At 40.4% G+C, this 20,797-nt stretch overlaps 1 protein-coding gene across 1 annotated transcript in view; it reads left to right on the top strand.

The window, feature by feature from the left end:
* Nucleotides 1-2,452: 2,452 nt before the first annotated feature.
* The window catches only part of IPO5 (importin 5), a 44,507-nt gene continuing 26,162 nt past the window's right edge, over nucleotides 2,453-20,797 (top strand). The window contains exons 1-8 of the mRNA XM_030447744.1: nucleotides 2,453-2,681; nucleotides 7,391-7,471; nucleotides 13,236-13,428; nucleotides 13,880-13,982; nucleotides 14,208-14,304; nucleotides 15,434-15,538; nucleotides 18,758-18,880; nucleotides 18,968-19,088. Coding sequence (XP_030303604.1) covers nucleotides 2,592-2,681; nucleotides 7,391-7,471; nucleotides 13,236-13,428; nucleotides 13,880-13,982; nucleotides 14,208-14,304; nucleotides 15,434-15,538; nucleotides 18,758-18,880; nucleotides 18,968-19,088 — 913 coding nt within the window. The 5' untranslated portion in view covers nucleotides 2,453-2,591. The remainder of the gene's footprint in view (nucleotides 2,682-7,390; nucleotides 7,472-13,235; nucleotides 13,429-13,879; nucleotides 13,983-14,207; nucleotides 14,305-15,433; nucleotides 15,539-18,757; nucleotides 18,881-18,967; nucleotides 19,089-20,797) is intronic.

Raw genomic sequence — 20,797 nt, 5'->3', positions numbered from 1 at the left:
AATAATTACATCTCTCCCTACCACTTCTTGCTGTTATTGACTAAAATTTTTCATAGTCTATCCATCTTTTTCAAAACAGGTTCCAAGTTTTTCTCATTCCTTCAACCTCTCCATGGTAAATACATCAAGTCATGAAGTCCTACAAACACTTCTCACAAGAAGAGGTACAGATGTTTTCTATCTGGCCTTTGACATGGTCCCCATAATATACTTCTCTGTAAATTGAAGAGTTATGGACTCAATGGGTAGACTGGTGGATGAAGAATTTGTTGGATGGTCACATCAAGAGGGTATTGGTAAATAGTTCAATGTCCATATGGATATCAGTGATAAATTGTGTCCTTGAGGGGTCTGTATGGCAAGAAAATAATCTTCCATATCCTGTTTACACTTTGTCCCCAAACCCTATCAGATGCCACATTCTATCTCAATCCTACTACAGATTTATGGTGAAATCACCACTAAGACAAGTTAAGAAGAAAGCAAATACCTTTATTCATTTACATGTGGAAAGCAACATTACTGAAGTTGAACCTACTACAGATTTATGGTGAATTCATCACTAAGACAAGTTAAGAAAAAAGCAAATACATTTATTCATTTACACGTGGAAAGCAATGTTACTGAAGTTCAACCACAGGTGACAGAAAGGCAGGACTATGGTGCTGATTTCAAGATCACATCCAGAAGGCCCTCCAGAATCTGTGATAAGCTGTAAACACCTCATTCACATAGCTGGGGTTTAAGGATGTTTACGGGAGAGGACTTCACATTAGAAAGCCCCCTTGCTTTTGTAATTCATATTCACTCTTGTTCCTTCTGAGCTTTCAGTCAGCTTAAAATAATTTTCTAGCTCTGCCTGCAAGTCTTTCTCAATTCAGTTCAGCCAAGAAGACATTTCTATCTTCTTCCCACCAGGCTGGTGGTTGGTCTCTTTCTTTCACAGCACTTGCATCCCCAGCTGCAACACCAACCTAAACAGGACCAGGTTCATCCAGCCCCTGCTTCATGGCTAGACCCTGAACAGCTTGCTGATCCATCTCAGGGCAGGAAGCCTTCCCGCAGTGAGAAGGGCAATGCTCTGTGCTTATTATAAACCTTATATTCCATGTGAGTGCAGGGAATGCTAATTTTTATTCAATCACATGCCTGGCATTCGTGAATGCAGTGTGCTATTGGCTGTGGCTTGATATCTGACACAGGAGCTGCTGAGTAAGTCCAGAGAAGGGACACAAAGAAAGAACACCCCATCCTATGAGAATAGGCTGAGAGAGTTGGGGTTGTTCAACCTGGAGAAGACAAGGCTCTGGGGGACCTTGTAGTGGCCTTCCAGTACCTGAAGGGGGCTGCAGAAAAGCTGAGGAGGCATTTTTTATAAGGGCATGTAGTGGCAGGACAAGGGGTAATGGCTTTAAACTGGAAAAGGGTAGATTTAGGTTAGACATTAGGAAGAAATTCTTCAGTGTCAGGGTGGCGAGACACCAGCACAGGTTGCCCAGGGGAGCTGTGTCTGCCCCTTCCCTGGAAGTGTTCAAAGCCAGGCTGGAGGGGGCTTGGAGCAACCTGGTGTAGTGGGAGGTGTCCCTGCCCATGCAGGGGGGTTGGAACTTAATGGCTTTTAAGATCCCTTCCAACCCAAACCATTCTCTGATTCTATGACTCCAAGTCACCTGAATACGAAAATACAGGTGGGGGGGCACACAAGGGATACCTGACCCATTTGAAGCAGAGCCAGACAAGGAACTATGTAAATATACACAAAGCAAGCTAACGCGTGGGACCCTGCACCTTTATGCCTCAGTCCCGCGATGCGCACCTGCCGGGCGAACGTATGGGTGAAAAACACTTCAAAGCCATATGGACCCGCTTACTCACTCACTCTCACACATACACATACACACACACACAGCCGCCAAGCAGACAAGCCCTGGCTGAGTCACCGCCCTGCTGCCTTCACCCCCCCCCCCGGTGAGGTGACGGCGGAGCGGGCACGGGGCGGAGCAGCAGCACGACGTCATGGAGCAGGAGAGGATGACGCCAGCACCCCTCGAGGAGCCGCCTTGCAATCTCCCGCGCTTTCCCTCCCTTCCCCCATCGCCCTGCCCCGACGCGGTCCCTCCCCTTTCCTCCCTTCCCCTCCCCTCCCGCACCGCCCGACCGCGCCGCTGACCAATCTCGTTGAGATTGACAGCACCTTCCTCCAATGACAGCTCCCATCGGGGCTTTTCCCCGCCCCCGCGCTCCGCCTCCGGCCCAATGAGAGAAGAGGAGACGAACCCCCATTCAGGGACGGTTGGTTCGGTCGCTCTCCACTCCCCCTCCCCAACCCCCCCATCACGCTCCACCCCCCCCCTCCCCGACTCTCCAGGACGTCATAGAGCAGGCAGGCCAATCAGGGGCGAGGCGCCGTGCGTCGCAACCAATGGGAGCGTTGGCGAGCGCGGCTGGCGCGGTCGGCCCCAGGGGGGAGCCAGGAGCAGAGCGCGGCGGCCGCTCCGCCCCCTCTCTCTCCGCTGGCGGCGAGGCCGGCTTCCCCCTCCCCGCCTCCTGTCCCCGCCCGGCCGGCCTCGCTCTCTTTCCCTTTCGCAGCAATGGCGGCGGCGACGGCGGAGCAAGAGCAGTTCTACCTTCTTTTGGGCAACCTGCTCAGCCCAGACAATGCGGTCCGCAGGCAGGCCGAGGTAATGGGTCCGCCTCGCCCCGGCCCTGGGCACCAAGCCGGCCTGTCAGACCTCTCAGACCTTGCCGGAGGGAGGGAGGGAGGGCAGGGAAGCGGGCGGGGGGGTGGCGGGGGGGTGAAGGAGGGCAGGGAAGCGGCGGGGCCGTCTGCTCCCCACGTGTGAGCAGCGGCACCAGCTGCTGCCAGGGCGGCCCGGGCCTTCCCTCCCCCCCATCGGCGCTGGCTCTCCGGGGAGAGGGGGAGCCGGGCGGTTGCGACGGTTCCAACCGGCGGGGCGCGGGCGCCGCTCCGGCCGGCGGCGAGGGCTCGGGCTCCGGCCGCTGCTGCCCGCCCATGCCTGTGTGTGGGGTCTCGCCTCCTCCCACCTCTCTTTCTCCCCATCTCATTCCTCAGCGGCTAGCCGTGTTTGGCACCACCCGACCCCCGGCCGCCTCTTGTCCGTTCTGCTCCCCCTTCCGGGGCCGTGGGGACCCCCCTCGGGGGCTGTTTCTCCCGCTTGCCCACGGGCAGACGGAGCCTGGGCTGGCTCCGCCCGGACTGAGCGGCGTGATGGAGAGTGGGGAAGGGACGCCGGGCCGGCGGCGGGTGGTGGGGCTGGTTCTCGGTGGCTGGAGAGCCGGGGAGAGAAGAGGGGGTCCCCAAAGGTGGTCAGGGCGGGTGTCTGCCCTCGGTGGGCGCGGGGCTCAGGGGAGTGTGATGGGAGCGCTCCGTCGGGCCCCGGGGAGTGGCTGCACTTACGGGCTCGTTCCTGTGCTCCCTTCACAGAGGGTCCGTACCACCACCACCACCCCCCTCCCGCCCGCCGAAGACTTCTCTTTCCACGCAGTAGTTTGGTTTTTAACTTAGGAACGGGCCGCGTTTTCAAGTGTTTAGTCAGCTGGGAAATATTTCATTAAAAGAAGCGTTTTCAATATACCGAGTTTCTCTGTTATCAGCAAAAACTTTTCGGATGTGTTATTTCAGCTAAAATTCTTTGTGAGGGCTAAGCCACGTTAATTCTTTCTCTCTGTCATGCTTAAGACTCCATTGTCAAGCCTAGTGGGGAATCTCTCCCATTGAATTACATACTAGGGTCTGGGTTTAGCATGAATTCCCCCTGCATGGCTGCATCAGGTCTTTTATCGCTCTCATCACTTCAGCGGTCAGCAGAGTTCAACGCATTGTTTGGCGAAGAATAAAAAGTATTATTGTTCCTGGTGCTGCAGTGAAAATTCCTGAAATATAATTTGGGAATAAGTAGGAGGGGGCGGACATGCATTCTTAGGAGCCCAGGGAAGTAGGTTTGATTATTGCAAAGACTTTGTAGAGAAGCAGCAAGGATTATTCCCTGCTCCTGAATATAGGTTCAGGATGGAATGGAGGCAGATTTCTTACAGAAGTACAATCATCACAAAACTTTTTAAACTTTATTAAAACTGTGACAAGGCAAGTTTACAGTGTTAATGTCTGTGAAATAAAACGTTCTTGGAAAATAAAATCTAAAACTTTGAGATATGTTCTGTCAGAAACTTCCTTGAAACTGAGTTTGAGTTTAATCTTCATAGGTGCATATGCAGTATGGTCAATCAGAATAAGGAATCTTTTTATTGTCGTGATAGATTACCCAGCTTTTCAAGTCTATTAGTTTTGTATATGCATACAAGCAAGTAGTGTCAACAATAAAGTAGGTACAAGTAAGTACAGAAGAAATATTTTCCTTGTTTAACTGCACTGAATCTGCTGGTTTCTACATATTTCCAAGATGTATTGGAGTCTTTTTTTTTTTTTTTTTATGGTTTAGGATCATTCAGAGTGGAAGGGTCCTCAGGAGGTCTGTAGTACAATCTCCTGTTCAAAGCAGTGTCAGCTATCAGGTCAGATCAGGTCACTTGGGGCTTTGCCCTGTTGGGTCCTTAAAACCTCCAAGAATGGAAACTTCACAAGGTCTCTGAGCAACCCACTGCTGCCTGCCTCTCCTCATTAGAGCAAAGAGGTCTGAAACTCCTTTTTTCAGTTTGTGCCTGTTGTCTCTCATTCTCCCACCATGCACATCTGTGAAGATGTCTTCAGTTGTCTTCATGGTGGATTAATGAATTTGTACCTAGAAACACAAATCTGTCTCCCTCTCTAGGGTAGGTAGATTGACTTTTTTTTTTTTTTAAGCTGTCTGTTTATTAAAGTAAGGTTTCATTGGAAGAAGGCGCTGCATAGCTTTTAGAATGTTGGCTTACTAAAATCATACAGGACTTATACTGATTTTAAACATCTACATAGCAGTCCAGTCAGGTTTTTAAAGTGTATTTACTATTCAATGACAGTGTTGAATACTACAGGGATTCAAATAACTGCAGGAAAATCAAATAGCAGGGTTTAATTGGTGTCTAGTGAAAACCAGGAAGAATGAGAAATGGATGGAGAGGGAACTGAAGGAGACAGGCTTGAGTTATTTCTAAAAGGTCTGGTCACTGAAATTAGGCGGAGGGGTGAAGACCAAACTTGACAGAGATGTGAAGTCATAGCCTGTGTGGGTAGGGATGCAATGAGAACTGTAAAAACCAGAAGGGATGGAGGAAGGTCTAGCCACCTAAAACCTGTTTTTATTTAACTATTTATGTATAGGAATCTATGTATGTGCTAGCACGCTAACTTATTCTGACCAGTTTGCTGAAACTTTATTCATTTTATCTCCCATTGAAAGTTACTGGACTGGTGATTATAAAAGCCTGTGGTTTTCTTATTTGTGTATCTCTTTTCTGATAATTTTTATTGGCTTTGTCTCGGTGATTTTATGGTCTTTTAAAAAAATTACCAGTTTTGGAAGAGCATGAGTACTAACTAATTGTTGATCATAGGCATTTGTTTGCATGTTCTGAAAGTCATGCTGCCTGAGAAGTTTGCCCATCTGGATGAGGTAGCTGGGGAACTAGTTATGAAATAAAAGAATTCAGTGGAGGTGTAGTAGGATTTGGGTACATCATTAGAGCATAGCCAAGACCTGTAGTAGGACAGGTGGAGCCAGCAAAAGAGTCTTCCACCAAGACAGTGGTTTTGGTTCTAGTTTTAGCTGGATGTTCCTCTTGCCTATGTTGTCCTAGTGCTCTTTAGCATCCTTTGCATCCTGTTTACTGAACTGACAGAATTATGCCAATGAACAACTGGATAGGTTGCTGCTATTTATAGTGAGTTTTAAACAACTCAAAATATAATTTCATTATCAAAATTGGTACGTGTGAAGCCAGTTTATACAGTGCTTCAGCTGTCCATGAAAGCACAGCCTCAGGTCCATGCTGGGCCTGTGTTCAGGAAACCTTCTTGTTTGTGTAACTATCTTTATATTTGTAGGTAGAAGTGCAGTATAAACATACACATTTATGGAAATGGTTCATCTGAGCCAGCTTTCTATTCTGACCCTAAACCTCATTTAATTTTGCTGTCTCCATTAAATTATTAGATTAAATGTAGGGATTCACTGGGGATTCAGTATCTCATTGACTTAGCATATATAAGCAACTAGAGAGAATATGAAGCAAGAGTTGAGTCAGTGAATGAGACCTACTAGGAAACATGTACAGAAAGTGGAAGAAGATATCTAATATTAAATGTGTGACAAGGAAAACTATTTTATTGAGAACATCAGATACATTGTCAAGGTGTGTAAACTTGCTAGAGCATTAGAAAGAGCTGCTCCAGTGGAAAGATTGGGAAATGGGGAGGCAGGGAACTAATTGAAATTAATATGAGCTTTGTGTAGTAGGCTTGATCCTTGAGTTCAGGGTGGGATAGTGAAGGTTTGGAAAGAGTGGAGTAATTTATTTCAAGATTGTGTCTGCAAAAAATAGCACTTTCAGAGTTAGCAAGTATAGAAGTATTTCTAGGTGGTTTAAGTTTAAGCTGTTTTTCAGCTTGTAATTCCCCTGCTCTTACCAACATAGGTCTACAATATTAGAAACAAGCATTTATAGTTTTAAAATGGTGATCTGTGCCATGTTTGGGATAGCAAAAGTTGTTTGCTGTGTTTGCACTTGAGCTTCTACGTAATAATCTAATTACAAAAGCCATAGTGAATGAACAGCATGGCAGAGGTGTGTAAGACAGCGTAACTGGACTTCATATTAAAATTTACATTTCATTAAGAGGGTTTTCCTGAGGGAAAGGGGAGACTAAATAGTCTCTCTGAAATTCAGACAGGAGTTTTAACATGAAAAATTCTTATTCAAAGCATGTCGTTGATATGTGTGACTGCCACTTGATATTATTGTAAAGGCCGTAAAAAGGTTCAAAAAAACTTGAACAAAGTTTTGGACTATGCATTTGTGAGTGGTTATTAGCCTCTTGGTCATAGTTCAGTCTCAGGCTTCCAAAGTTTTTAATCCTTTGATGTGATAGAAGCTTCAGTGTAATCCCAGGAGAGCACACGTTCTGTATGTTGTATTTCCAGGAGGATACTTGTTCTGTTCAAGTTGAATTTCTTAACTCATCTCGAAAGTAGACAGTAATGTATATGTAGATCATTCCAACATAGCAGGTCTGCTTCAGTAGCTAGAACTTTACTTGTGATTTTGAAATAGGTCAGAAGTTTTTGTTTTGACAGGCTTAATTTTTTACTATGTTGTTTTTCCTTAATTGGATGGATACTGAATTTTTTTTAAAAGGAAAGCCAATTCATATTAATGCTTAACACATGCTTTCTAGTTATTGTTTACAATAAGCTGTATCCTTTTTTTTTTGCAGGAGACATATGAGAATATTCCAGGTCAATCTAAGATCACATTTCTCCTAGAAGCAATAAGAAATACTGCTGCTGCTGAGGAGGTATGTCTCATTAATCCTTGAATTCTGCAGATTTTCAAGGAAACTTGGAGAAATGAGTACAAAATCAGTGCCAGTCATTTTGGGATAAATGAACAAGTCAGACATTAACCAAATCATCTTAATGCTCTGCACATTTGTAGAGGGGCTACTTGTCTAGTATTTTGCATGTCAGATTCACCAGTTGAGACTTGTCAGTGTAGGATATCTCATTCCAAAAGTAGTCATTCACAAGTGATTGCTTGTGTTTCCATTGTTTTCTGATTCTGTGTTTTGCTTGATGAATGGATTCTTTCCTTAAATTGTGTAACTAGTATATGACTGTTACTGTGATGCTCCTTCAATTTTCAGTTGAGAAATGCTTTCCTTTTTGGAATCCTGTGCCTAAATGTGTTTAACTTTTGTATTATCTGAAACTTCTTGTGCTTCTCCAATCAGATGTAGGGGGACATAAGGTAGCAGGTTCTTTGTGTGTTTTATTCAGATGTGTTCTGTCCTCTTTGAGGAGGGTATGCTCATGAAGTTATCGAGCAGTGCTATGGAATGAGAGGAGGATAGTCTAAGAAACATATAGTTTTTTTCTGTGATCATAAGGTAAATGTGCCTTTTAGTTATACCTTTATTTTGTAAAGGCTCACACACTTTAGCAGTCAGGTGTAGTTCCCTTGCTATGCAGAATGAAGGGGCACCAAGTTTTCAGGATATTACAAACTTCAGAGCCACTTGAAAGTAGAAGTTTTTGACTTTGTTTTTTTCCTCAAATCCAGAGTTTTACTGAACAATGTAAGGACGTATCATGTAGAATTCCTGAACAGTATTATAAGGAGAGTATAAACATTCTGGTTCCCCCTAGATAAGAATCTTTTCTGGTAGATTGTATTCAATTTAGAGGTAGATGCTATTTGTGCTTTTTAATGCTCAGTAAGTATCAGCTTACTAATGCTGATGCTTATCTACCTACAAAGCATCCTTGTTCTGAGAGAATCTTTCCAATATTCTACTAGCAACTGGTTGCATAAGAGCTGTGTGGTTTTCTCTCCTATCCCTCTGAGATGTTTCAAATGATAGAAAGCTGTAGAGCAGTCTTTCCTGTTTTTAAATCTGCGATGGATAAGATCTCCTGCTGCCCCTTTTTAATCAGAAAAATATTATGTATAATAATCAGATAATAACATACCCTAGAAGTTGTAGCTTCATTGTAAGTACCTCTGTTTTGAATACATTTGATTAGACTTCAGTTCCCAAATACAGAATCATGCTTGTGTAAATAAATACTTACTCCTTGTATTTACTGATTTTTATTCCCTTTACATCAACTGAGGAAATAGCCCTGTCTAAATCTTGTTCAGAATCCTGCCTGGGACTTGGCTTCCAACTTATTTAAGTGCAAATAAACTTTCCACCTGTAGAGGTTATTCTTGCCAAAGACATCAGAGTTTATCATTTGTAGAGTAACTTGTCATTGAACTTCACTAAGGGATAAATCAAAGAGGTTTCGATATTAGCTTATAACTAAAGTAGTCATTAGATGAATAGTCATTAGATGCTGGACTCAAAAAATCCTGATTAATGAAACCCGTGAACAAGCTGTCTTCCTTCTAAATAGAAATCCATAGTAGCCTACTTAAAACCTAAGTGAAGTCATCCAGCCCAAAGCATTCTGTGATCTAAACATTGTGTATAAGCATGCAGGGAATCTGTGTGTACTCAGTAGTCACCAGCTTGGCAATTTGTGTCTATGTATGTTTTACATAGATTCAAAAGTTGGACAGAATAGTGCCTGTGTCACCAGTGGATAGGGCTTTCAGTCTGCTGTCCTCTGAGCACTGAACACAGGCTGCTGGGAGAAGCCTTAGAACTTTAAAGATCCCTTGCTCAGTCCAGCAAGGGAAAGCTAGGCTGAGACCCTTCTTCATCTTGAATCTCTGTATTGCTTCACACACCCAGGAAAAGGCTGCTATGTTTTGGAGAAGACAAGATTCGTAGGATTATTTGGACAGCAGTTGGAGGAATCTTGACTGCAACTTTGTAATTTTGGTATTTAAATAGAGAAAGAGGGATTCACATCCTTCTCCCAGCACCTGTTGCATTTGACATGGAGACAAAAAAAAACAACATTAAGCTAGGTCAGAAATCAGAATCACAGAATGGCAAGGGTTGGAAGGGACCTTAAAGATCATGTAGGTTGTTAGAAACTAACTGTATGACAGGCTTCCTCCTGACCAAATGCCTCAGTTGTGGAAATCATCACCTTTCCCCTCTATCTTTATTTCATATCTTCCTGATAGCTGTTCACAGAAGCTGAGGGAAGTGTCTGACTTAGCAGTTAAAATACTTCTCTGCCAGGTGATGTGCAAGTTTGTACACCTCAGGTTGAGGAGGTGCTTGAACCCAGATTCCAGCTTCCTGAACATGCTTCCTGCTGTTATGAAGTTAGGAGTCTGTTTCTTCATATGCAACTGCATTTTAAAGGGTTGAACAGAAAAGGGGGTGTATATTCACAATGTTTGATTTGTATTCTCAAGATGTGTCTCAGGTGTCAGAGTGTGTTACTTTGCACTTTTGATTTACCACCTATATTTTGGAGAGAAACAGAAGTGTTCTGTTTTCTCTGCTTCATGTGTTTTCTTGCTGGTTAACTCTAGGTTGGCAGTTTTCAACTGTATCCTAATTTACAGAGGACTAATATTGTGCCCTGTGAAATACAGTAAGAAATGCTGTGTAAAACTGCTTCTGCTGTCCTCACAGCCTTCCTAGAGGGCTCTGACCTTTCCCCTTCTCCTCTCACATGAAGAAACTGCATGTTTTAGGCTGAAAACTATTGCTGTGGGAAAGTTCCTGTTCAGCAGTTTGGAGGGAAAGGAGGCCGGGGCCCTTTGATTTGTGATGCATGGGGGTTCTGCCTTTGCATTGTATGCAGGCACTGCTTGGGGCTGGATCCCTGACTGAGGTTGTGAAAGTCCATCTTTGGACCATATCCAGAATATTCATCACTTCCTTTCGTGCGTGTTTTCCTTCTTGAGGACTTGAAAGGAAAAAAAAAAAAGTAAAAATCACTGTGACTATTCTGCACAGTGGTGAGTCTTTTTTTTTTTGACAAAATGTATGGGATTACTTGGGTATTCTGAATGTCATTGGAGAACACAGTATACCACATTTCTGTGCATAATTTTGCTGCTGTCCTGATCAGCAAGTTACTTTTCTTCTTGTACCTTGGTTCTATCATTTTTAAAGTCCTACAATATTCTTAAAACATACTAAATGCCATTAAGAAATGGTATGTTGAAATGTTAATATTATGACTACTTTTTATGCTAATACCTTTGGCATGTCAAATTTCCACTCCAAAATTGAGCACATGACACACATCAGTAATTGAGACATGCAGAAGAATCCAGTACTAGGAGAGAATTTTTTTAATGCTTCATTGGTAGATGCAAGTTCTCAGGGAACGTGAGCTTTTCATTATTTCTGTTCTCATTAAAAGCTATTCCCACTAAGTTGCAGGATTTTAGAATGATTGATGAAGTACATATCTTGTTATATTTAAATATAAAACAGCCTTTGGTGTGTGTGAAAACTATGTACTTCCTTAAAGCAGAAGAAATAATAGCCCCAGAGCTGCCTTTAATCCAGCTATGTTTTTTAGAGTTAAATTGACAATGATAATTTTCACATATGGGGGGATATCTGCTGAAGAAAATAGGCCATTTATTACTAGAAGTCAATTGCTTCTTTGTAATGCCATCAACAATTTTAATTTGCCTTAGGGAATTTGGGGATTTCTTTTTCTAGGCTAGTAATAATAACCAGGAGCTAATTCATGATCTTGTGTCTTTCTGTATGCCTTGTTACCTGTGTTTTTACTTTGCAATCAGTCTGTGTTTTTCAGTCTTCTAATATTTTAAATTATTTAGAGGTGGAAATTTTTATCTTTGAGACTATGTGCTTTATGAAAAAAGCTCTATTCCCTATTGATTCTCAAAAGGAATGAATATAATTTGAGTTCAGTCACTGCCAGCTCTCAAAGGCTATGCACAGAAATGCCCTGAGTAAGGGAAGACATTACATCAAAGTTTGTGCCTTTATCCCAGCAAACTTGCTACCCAGTCAGTCCTTCTCCTATGTAAGCATTATACTAATGAGAAGAAACTTAATTGTTCATGATATTGGTGCCTCTGGGGACTGCAGAAGGAAAGATACTGGTAGATTGTGGTACCAATTAAGTTTTTGGACACATTGTTAGTGGGATTCCCAGTGGCAGTGGGCAAAGCATCTTTCTCCTCCCTAACTTGTGTTCCCCTTGTGATAACCTCTTGCTGGGGAACCTTGGCCTGTGATGGGAGCTGCATCCCGGGTGGGCACTGTGAGCCTCTTTGCTCACCTGCTGCCTGCCTGAGATCTGCTAAGGAAGATCTACTATTCCTACATATGTGGTGACTTTGGTACACTCTGGAGGAGGAGATAAAGAATGATCAAGAGGAAAGTCCAGTTCTAGTCCTTCCCTTCTGCTAGCACTGAGACATTTAGTATAAGTATGGAAGAGAACTGAGTAGATTGCAAAAAGGGACAGTGAGTCTGGAGACTGCAGACCATAATAGTATCTTGGGTGATGTTCCAGCAATACCTGATTTTTAACAGGTATGTTAGAAGTTGAGGCTTTGCAGCAGTTTGTATTACTGATCTATAGGTTATACTGCAGCAAAATAGTTAATTTTTTTGGAAATTGGGGTTCTGCTGCTCACTGGATGGCTTCAAATTCTGAAAGATGTTATAAATGGAACTGTTTTTTGTTCAAGTACACATTAAATAATATCTTAGGGGGAAAAAAGTGCATTTTGCAATGGATTATTTTTTGTGAGGATTTAATGTGTAAGATTTCCTTTATGTGTTAAACATGGAAGCTTGAGGGGTGGCTTTTAATTACTGTTTCTTCTTCTAGAAACACTGGTTAGTGAGCTTGCTATTTATTAAATTATTCAGAGTGCTTGGCATATATTTTTGCCTTTACTGCATGTGTTGCTCCATTTTTACTTACTCAGCCATGGTTTGTGCTTCTTGTTCTTGTATAATTGTAAATAAATACAGATATGTAAGTGATACTGTTGTAGAATTTCTGTACACAGGCAGGAAGTGTAGAAGATTGTTATAAGTGGTATTGAGGTCCTGTGCTCAAATTAAATTTTAAAGAAAAACAGTTCATTACAGGTCTGCAAAACGATGAAAGCTTTGGGCTTTATTTTGTTTGGTTGGTTTTTTTTATATGCCAAAATCTATCTCTAGGTTCCTGAATCTTTAGTGTAAAGTTTTGCTTTTTGATAGAGGTAGGGAGATTTTACAGGTAAATTGTCTGACGAAGTTGTCCCATTAAGTCACTTGGGAATCCAAAAAAATCCTATCTGGATTATAAGTATGTTGGCAGGCCATTTATAAGTAAGACCAGCTTTAGACATCTTCCAATAATGCAGTTAAGTCATTAACTTGCCACAAGATGTGTCCAAGGTTCAGCTTTTGAAAAAAACCCGAATACCTCAGTGGATTTCATTATTTCTTTCAAGAGCTATAGCGCTGTCAGAAACATGGTGTAAACTGGTGTTTCTTTTTACTATATTTGCACTTGCTATCGTAATTGTCCTCTGTTTTGAGAAGTGTTCCATTAATAAAACAAGCCTATAGAGTGAAAAGTGAGCATTTGGAAATATTGTCTTTCCTCACAAGAGCATGATTATCATATCAAAACACTTTAACAGAGTTTCATATTCAATAGGCTCGACAAATGGCAGCTGTCCTTCTACGACGTCTTTTGTCTTCCGCTTTTGAAGAAGTTTATCCTGCTCTTTCACCTGATAATCAGACCTCCATCAAAAGTGGATTGCTGTTGATTATTCAGTTGGAATCACAGTCCAATATGAGGAAAAAAATATGTGACATCGTTGCTGAATTGGCCAGGAACCTAATAGGTAATTTATATGAGTTGATATTGCAGTAAAATGGTTATGTATTGATAACTGTATTTTTCTCTTATTCTCTAGTCTTGGGTAGGTGTTTGCATATGATGTCCTAATTTCATGCTTGGTCACATAAAAATAAAATTCATTACCTCAACTCTTTAAATTCTTTGAGTTTAGATGAGATGCATTAAGGTTTAAAAATGCATGTTTAAATTCTCATGAGTGTTATGCTGAACATTTACATCAGTTTCTTTTTTGAATGTTGCTATTTTTACAGTAACTAGGGGGAACCTCCTCTTCTTCAGTGCATTAAGGTTTAACATTTTGGCCATATTTTACATTGTGACTTGGACACACCTGCATATCAGTGGTTTTAAAAATTAATTTTAGTAGTGATAACTACTAAATGAATTTAACCACTCTCAAGTTTGCTTATCTTAAAACTTTGTGTTTAATCTAGATGAAGATGGCAACAACCAGTGGCCAGAAGTTCTGAAATTCTTGTTTGACTCTGTCAGCTCTCAGAACATTGGACTGCGAGAGGCTGCTCTACATATTTTCTGGTAAGCTTTCAGACTTTGCTATGTTCTTGCAGGTTGTGGCTGTAAAAACATGACAAAACCCATCACAACTTCATTAACAAGCAATCTTCACTTGCTCTCATGTATTGTGCTTTGCTTAACTTTCAGATGTACAGTTAAAATATTAACAATGGGTAAATTTAAAATAATAGTTAAAGTTTAACAGTGGAAAATTTTAGCAATGTTTTGGTCTTTTCTTATCCTTAGGAATTTTCCTGGGATTTTTGGGAATCAGCAGCAACACTATTTGGAGGTCATTAAGAGAATGCTGGTTCAGTGTATGCAAGATCAAGAGCATCCATCTGTAAGACCTTTATGTTCCTTTTTATTTTTTATTCATATGTCATGAGCACAGAAACTTAATGTAGTAGTCTCTAACATAAAGGTTAAAACCATAGATCCCAACCAGAGAATTGTATTACCTGAAGCTCTGAGCATCTGTACATCTGAAGTTTTGACTATGCCTACTGCAAAATAATGGGGTCAGAGGGTCAGACCTCTTCATGGTCCTAACACTGGCTGCTCATATCTGCACCCAGACTTTTCCCTTGTAGTTGTATTTGGAGAAACTTAGTAGTAGTGGCAAAGAATGTCCAGGAGTTTTAGCTTGAAGTACTAGGAGTCAGAAGCATTTTGTAGAGCTTTGGGGGTTTTTATCTGCCTTTGTGACCAGTATAGATGCATATTATCCATACAAAGTACGCCTCAAAACTCTGAATACGTGATGGCTCCTTGCACTGTTTGTTCGTGCTTTGCTCTAAGGGCATGTTAGCAAGCCTTGCTTTTCTGGAAGGCTTCAGATTTATTGATTTGCACAGAGAATTGTACTTGGAAAATGTCTTTCTTGTAATGGAAAATACTGGGCAAGGATAGGAAACCCTGCTGTGGTATATGGGTTCAGTTTGCTGCTCCCCCATGGATTACCCATAGATTACTTTTTCTGACCTTTGAAGGTCAACTGAGTAACATTTTCTAAAGTACCACAAGTCATGCCTTTAAAGAAGCATGCTTTAAACAAACACTTAGATCACCCTTTTTGAAAAATGGCACTTTGACACTTGCATACACATTTGAATTTGAGATGGAAGTTGAAAACAATAGTGGATTTTTAAATTTTTTTAAAAAAAGAACCCAGAACAAAACAAAGAAGACCCCAATAAAACTAGGAAATTGTCACCTCATAATATGATAAACTGTTTTGTATCATTTAGGGCATAGATGCTGAAGATCTCCATTATTGTTTTACCTTAATTTGAAATGAGATGTAGAGTGCATTCAAAAAAACTAATTGCTATATCTATTAAGAAAATGTAAAAGGGAAAAATGATAATACAAAATGTAGTCTCATGGCAGGCCTTATGTTGAAAGAAAACAAAGATGTGTTTGATTACCAGTTCTTCACACTTCATTCTTCAATCCTGCCTGTCTTCTAGATCAAGACTTTGTCTGCCAGAGCTGCAGCTGCATTTGTGCTTGCTAATGAGCACAATCTTCCCCTTCTTAAACATTTTGCAGACTTGCTGCCTGGGATCTTGCAGGTGAGAAACCAGACAAATAATGCTTAATGTGCCATTACTGTCTGTATTGATCGTGTTTAAGCATAAATTATTGGTCTGCAAATTTGTGTACTGTGAATTTTTGCCAAGATGTGGGTTAACTTTATGTTGGACAGCCTGACATCAGTCACCAGCAAGATACAGTGGGAACTGAAAAGTTGTGTAAACACCGGCTGATTTATAGGGTTTAAAGGAACATAGTTCAGTGCTGATTGATCTAAATGGTATTACCCAGATAAATGAGCTAAAGGTCTTTGTAAGGTACTTAACTCAAAATAATACAGCTTTTAAATTAACCATGAAATGTATTTAAATAGGGGCAGTCCCAAGATTTCAAGACATCATTAACTGGGAAAATCATTGATCCATGATATCCTATATCTTTTCTGTTTAGAGAAAAATGTAGAATTATTCGGAACGAAGATTCTCAGAGAAACAACAGTAGTGTGGACAAATTATCTTTATTGTTTGATAAATTAGGAACCTGCAAACAAAATACCTTTTTAAATCTCATGTAGTTCTGTGGCTGGATTAGGTCTCTCAAGATGAATATCTTTGGAATCCTAATGTAGGGTTGTTTACTTTTTGAGAGAAGTCTATTGTAAACCAAATCCAAAACAGAAATGGTTTGAGCTCTGAAGGATGACAATTTCACAGTGTAGCTCCCTTCATTATGAAAAAAGTGGCAATAACTAAGAACCTGTAATAATAGTGGTAGTGAACTTTTGGAAATTTTAAAATAGGCTTAGTTTATGTTGTAGACTGGCTTCTTGCTACAGTCTGTACAGCAGGTTCTTGTTGACAGTGTAAGCTACAAACCTTGTCTGTGTGTACTTTGTGGCAAGCTGAAGAAAAACTGTGCCAAGGTAACTGGCTTCTGCAACCAATGGAATTCTGCTTGATTATTTTTTAAATAGACACTGAGAGGAATTTATTAAAATCATCTGAACTTGAAAATGAGCTCTAGTGTGTACAAGATAAGTATTTTGATTTTATTATTTGGTGGTTAGTCCCTGTCTGTGACTTTGGCAATGAAAATTGTATTGTTCAAAATACTGTAACTGGCTGAGAGGACCTTGACCTCTGAGTACTGTATGAGCAGGAGTGGGGCAGGATTTGGGGGGAGCACACTATTTGTCTTGATGTTTGGCAGTTAAATAGGAGTCTTTTTTAAGCTTCAGACTGACAGCCTACTTTGTGTGATGCAAGTTTCAATGCTACAGTTCTAGGCTATAAAAAACGCATGCATGTTGTTTGCATTTCAGGCTTGATTTTGCAACTGTAGAGCAAAGAACTTTATCTCTTTTAAGTACTTATTGTGAGAAGGTAAAGATTTTCTGGCTGTGGTAGCACAAGATGGATATGAAGATCTGAGTTTATAAATAGGAGATGGGACTGGTTAGAATAGTGGTGAGTGACCTTTGGAGACATCTGGGTGCTTTTTTGTCACTGTTGAAGTTAATTTTGTTGAAATATTGGCATGATAGAAAAGCTAAAAGTCTGACTTAGCAATTCAATCCTTTTAGTACAATTTTTACAATGGTTATGATGGATCTTTCATAATTACTATTTGAAACTTGTATCCAAGACATTTACTTTGCAGTGAAGGTAAAAGCAGCTGGAACTTCATCTGACTTCTGTGGTTGTTCATGTTTTACACTACAGTAAAGTGCCTCTTCCTTTAGGAATGTGCATTTTGAACTTCTTTCTTTAAAAAACTGGTCTTACTTAAAAAAAAAAACTCAGTTTCTGTGGCTATAAAATAAGAGTTTTACAGAAACTTCCACTATCCTTTGCCAGAATCAGATGACAAGTGGTAGCTGTTAGTCCAAAAGGCCTTAAACCAGAGAGATTTAATTTTTTTTTCTAGAACATGTCTGGTACTAGAAGATTCTGTTTCTGAGTTGAAAGTGTGAGCTATTAGAATGGCATTATTAGAAGTGTTGGATTCCAGATTTAAGTATTAAAACAGACCTAATTATGTACCTTAAAAATACTTCTGCATTAGGCAGTCATCAAATACTTTACTAATGAAAATTCCTTTCAACCCAAAAGTTTGTTTAAAGACTTTTTTTCTCTAGAAGTTGGTGTTTGCATGTCCTACTTGTGTAGAAGAGTTTTAACACTATTGAGTTGACTGTATGCTGTTTTGTTTCTAAAGTATCAACCTGGTCAGTTTAAGTTTTAGATTACTTTTCAGAATGTACCTATGAGTTGGGGAAGATACTTGCAAAAAGCTTTTACTTTTTCTCTTTCCTGTGTCCTGTGACTGAAGTTGAAAAAAGTCTGCATTATTCAGTAACTCTCCAGTCACCTGCAAACAAAAAAATAATATAATCTTGATTTGTGGTGTCTGTGCATGTAAGCTATTCAAAACTTTTACTGTGTAATAGGGAAAAAAGGAGTTGGGCTAATTTTCCTTCTTTTGGGCAGAGTTACTTTGAGGGTTTTTTCTTTATTTAAAGTGCATATTGAAGCTGTGCTTGTCAAAATATGTTGTGGTTTTTTGCATGTTGGTGCCTCTGATGTCTGACCTTAATTTATTTTTCTGTGTGAGATTTAAACTAATAATGGTCAAAATTGATGGTGTAGAACACCAATCTGTAACTTCCTTGTAGAAAACTTGTAGTTTGTGACCCTATGTATTAATTATCTCTTTGTTATGGATTTACACACAGCAGCCACTGTAGTATTGTCCAACCCTGGGATCCCTTTGAAAATGCCAAGTCTGAGTGAAGGCTTACAATTAGTCTTTTACTTGTTCTCAGGTTACAGCTTGAGCTGGGTGTTATTCCAGTTCATGCCTCTTGAGTTATACCCATACCACCCGTCACCCTTTTTCCCCAAGACAAGTCACTTTATTCTGATTGGTGGTCTCTTTTGTGGTTTTTCACTGGGTTGGCCTCTGAAGTAACTTAATTTTCTTGGAATTGTCTTCTTGGTCCTTATCTTCATTCTGCTGCTATCTGTTGGATTCAGCTAGTTCTTTGTTAGCAGCATTAGTTTTATCAAAAAGTTTACTCTCGGTCAGTTCTTGCAGCCTAAGGCTTCAACTTCTTTAGCTCCTAATGCTAAGCCACTAATGCTAAGCAAGATTAGTCAAGAGAGACAAGCATACAATTAAGCAAACTCCTTCTACAACAGGGGTCCCATTCATAGTATTCTTTGGTTTTATTTAATCTTCATCTTATCTCTCTATAGGCTGTAAATGATTCCTGCTACCAAAACGATGATTCTGTCCTGAAATCCCTTGTAGAAATTGCAGATTCTGTTCCCAAGTATTTACGACCACATTTAGAACCTACACTGCAACTAAGTCTGAAGGTAAAGATAGGAATTTTTTTTTTTTTTCCAAATCACTACTTCCACCCTGAACCTTTTGTTCTAACCATTCAATCTTCTGGGTTGTAGTTGTGTGCAGATACCAGTCTCAGTAACATGCAGCGCCAGTTGGCGCTTGAAGTAATTGTGACCTTGTCAGAAACTGCTGCTGCTATGTTGAGAAGGCATACAAACATTGTTGCACAAGCCAGTAAGTATTTCACTCATTTTCTTTGTTGAAACAATTTGTCTTGTTCTACAGTGTTAAGCTAACTGCAGGTAGTCATTGGCAAAACCATGTCTGAGTTTGCTGGTGCTGGTAACTTCAGGTGCCACTGAGTTGAGTTTTCATGTGGAGAAAACATCTTATTATGACCCTTCATAAATGAATCTGTGTTTATGCAGCCACCAACAATTTGCAAAAAAATACAGTAAATTCTCATTAGGTGTTTTCCAAGGAAAATACTACTTTCCTGCTGAAGGAAAGTTCTGAAGTTTTACATTTGGAGTTTGGTATGTAGGCCACATACTCGGTGGTGCTGGCAAATGAAGACTGAAGTTATTCAGTGTGCACATGGAGCTTCAGTGTCAAATTAAAGCTGTGAATTAAATATCATATGCTTATATGAATACTCCAGAGATAGTATGATTAGTCCATTTAACATGTGGATTTCAAGTTCTTGGGAGTAATGCTATCATGCATTATTATTTGACATACTAAAAGTAACTTTTCTGGACAGCCCCAGTAGCAGTGCCAGGCAAACTGGTATTTCTCTGCCTTTTTAACACTTTTTTTGTGAGTAGAGTAGGACTCTTGACACAGCAGTTCAGCCTGCTTTTTGGGATGATTCTTCTCCCTCCCTGTCACACTTGGGTCTGTCTAGATTCCTGCTTGAAACTTGCATAAAGACTGTCTGTTAAAAGGCAACTATTTTTGCTTGTGTTCTCAGGCTGGGGGAAGTTACAAGTATACATGTCACTAAATTAACCATAAAACAGGAGAATGTTGTAAATTGGATCTGCTTGGCTTAAATCTGAACTACTGACTAGAAGTTTTATTTACTTGTAGAACAGTTTGCTGGTTTTGTTTTTGTTGTTTGTTTTTTTTAAAAGAACAGATTTTTTCAGAACATTCTGAAATTCAGAAATGTTTAGAATGCAGTGTAGCTTGTTGGAAATATTAACACTTGGCACTTGCTGTCTCCTAAATCATTACAAGCTTCCTATCTGGTCAGACAGCATATCTTGTATCTCTTTAGAATTTATTGCTTTTATATTGGATTGCTAGTTGCAGTTCAGGAGTGAAATATTTGTATTAAGATATTATATTAAGATAAGACATCACGAGGGAATGAAATGCCTTTGGTTTTCAACCCATTGGAAGGTTGTTCTTAATGAATCACTTAGGTGAAAGACATCTATTTTGCAGGGCTGGTAAAGCAGCTGTGTTCACAGAATGATAAAAAGGTAGCCAAAAAGGATTGCTTTTGTATTGGTTTTGTGCCTTAGTTTAAAAGGCTTCCTGTCTTCATTCAACCACAAAGTTGCTCAATTACTTGATCCTCTCAACTAGAACTAGGTCTTTACTCAAACTGGTCACCTTACACTTACTTTACTAAACATGATGCAACTCAGGAGTAAGACTGTGACCTGTCTACCAGTCTTCTGCTCAGGAATCCATTTGGGTTCAGACTTCCCTCACTGAGCTCAGTATTCAAGATAGCAGAGTGTTTTATTGCTTTTTCCCTAGAAATTAGAGTTGCTCAGTCTCCAGAAAATTGAGTGATGGTGTGCTCTGACAAGAAGCAAGCTTAGTGGGCTCATCCTTAACATGTTTGTGAGCACTCTATATATTGGCAATAGCTAAATTCAGAGGGCAGGTTGGGACAATGTTGAAATTTTATTGCACAGTTCTACATT

Source organism: Calypte anna, chromosome 1 (genome assembly GCF_003957555.1).
Source record: "Calypte anna isolate BGI_N300 chromosome 1, bCalAnn1_v1.p, whole genome shotgun sequence".
Classification (NCBI taxonomy): Eukaryota; Metazoa; Chordata; class Aves; order Apodiformes; family Trochilidae; genus Calypte; species Calypte anna.
This window is presented reverse-complemented; position numbering and strand designations above follow the sequence as displayed.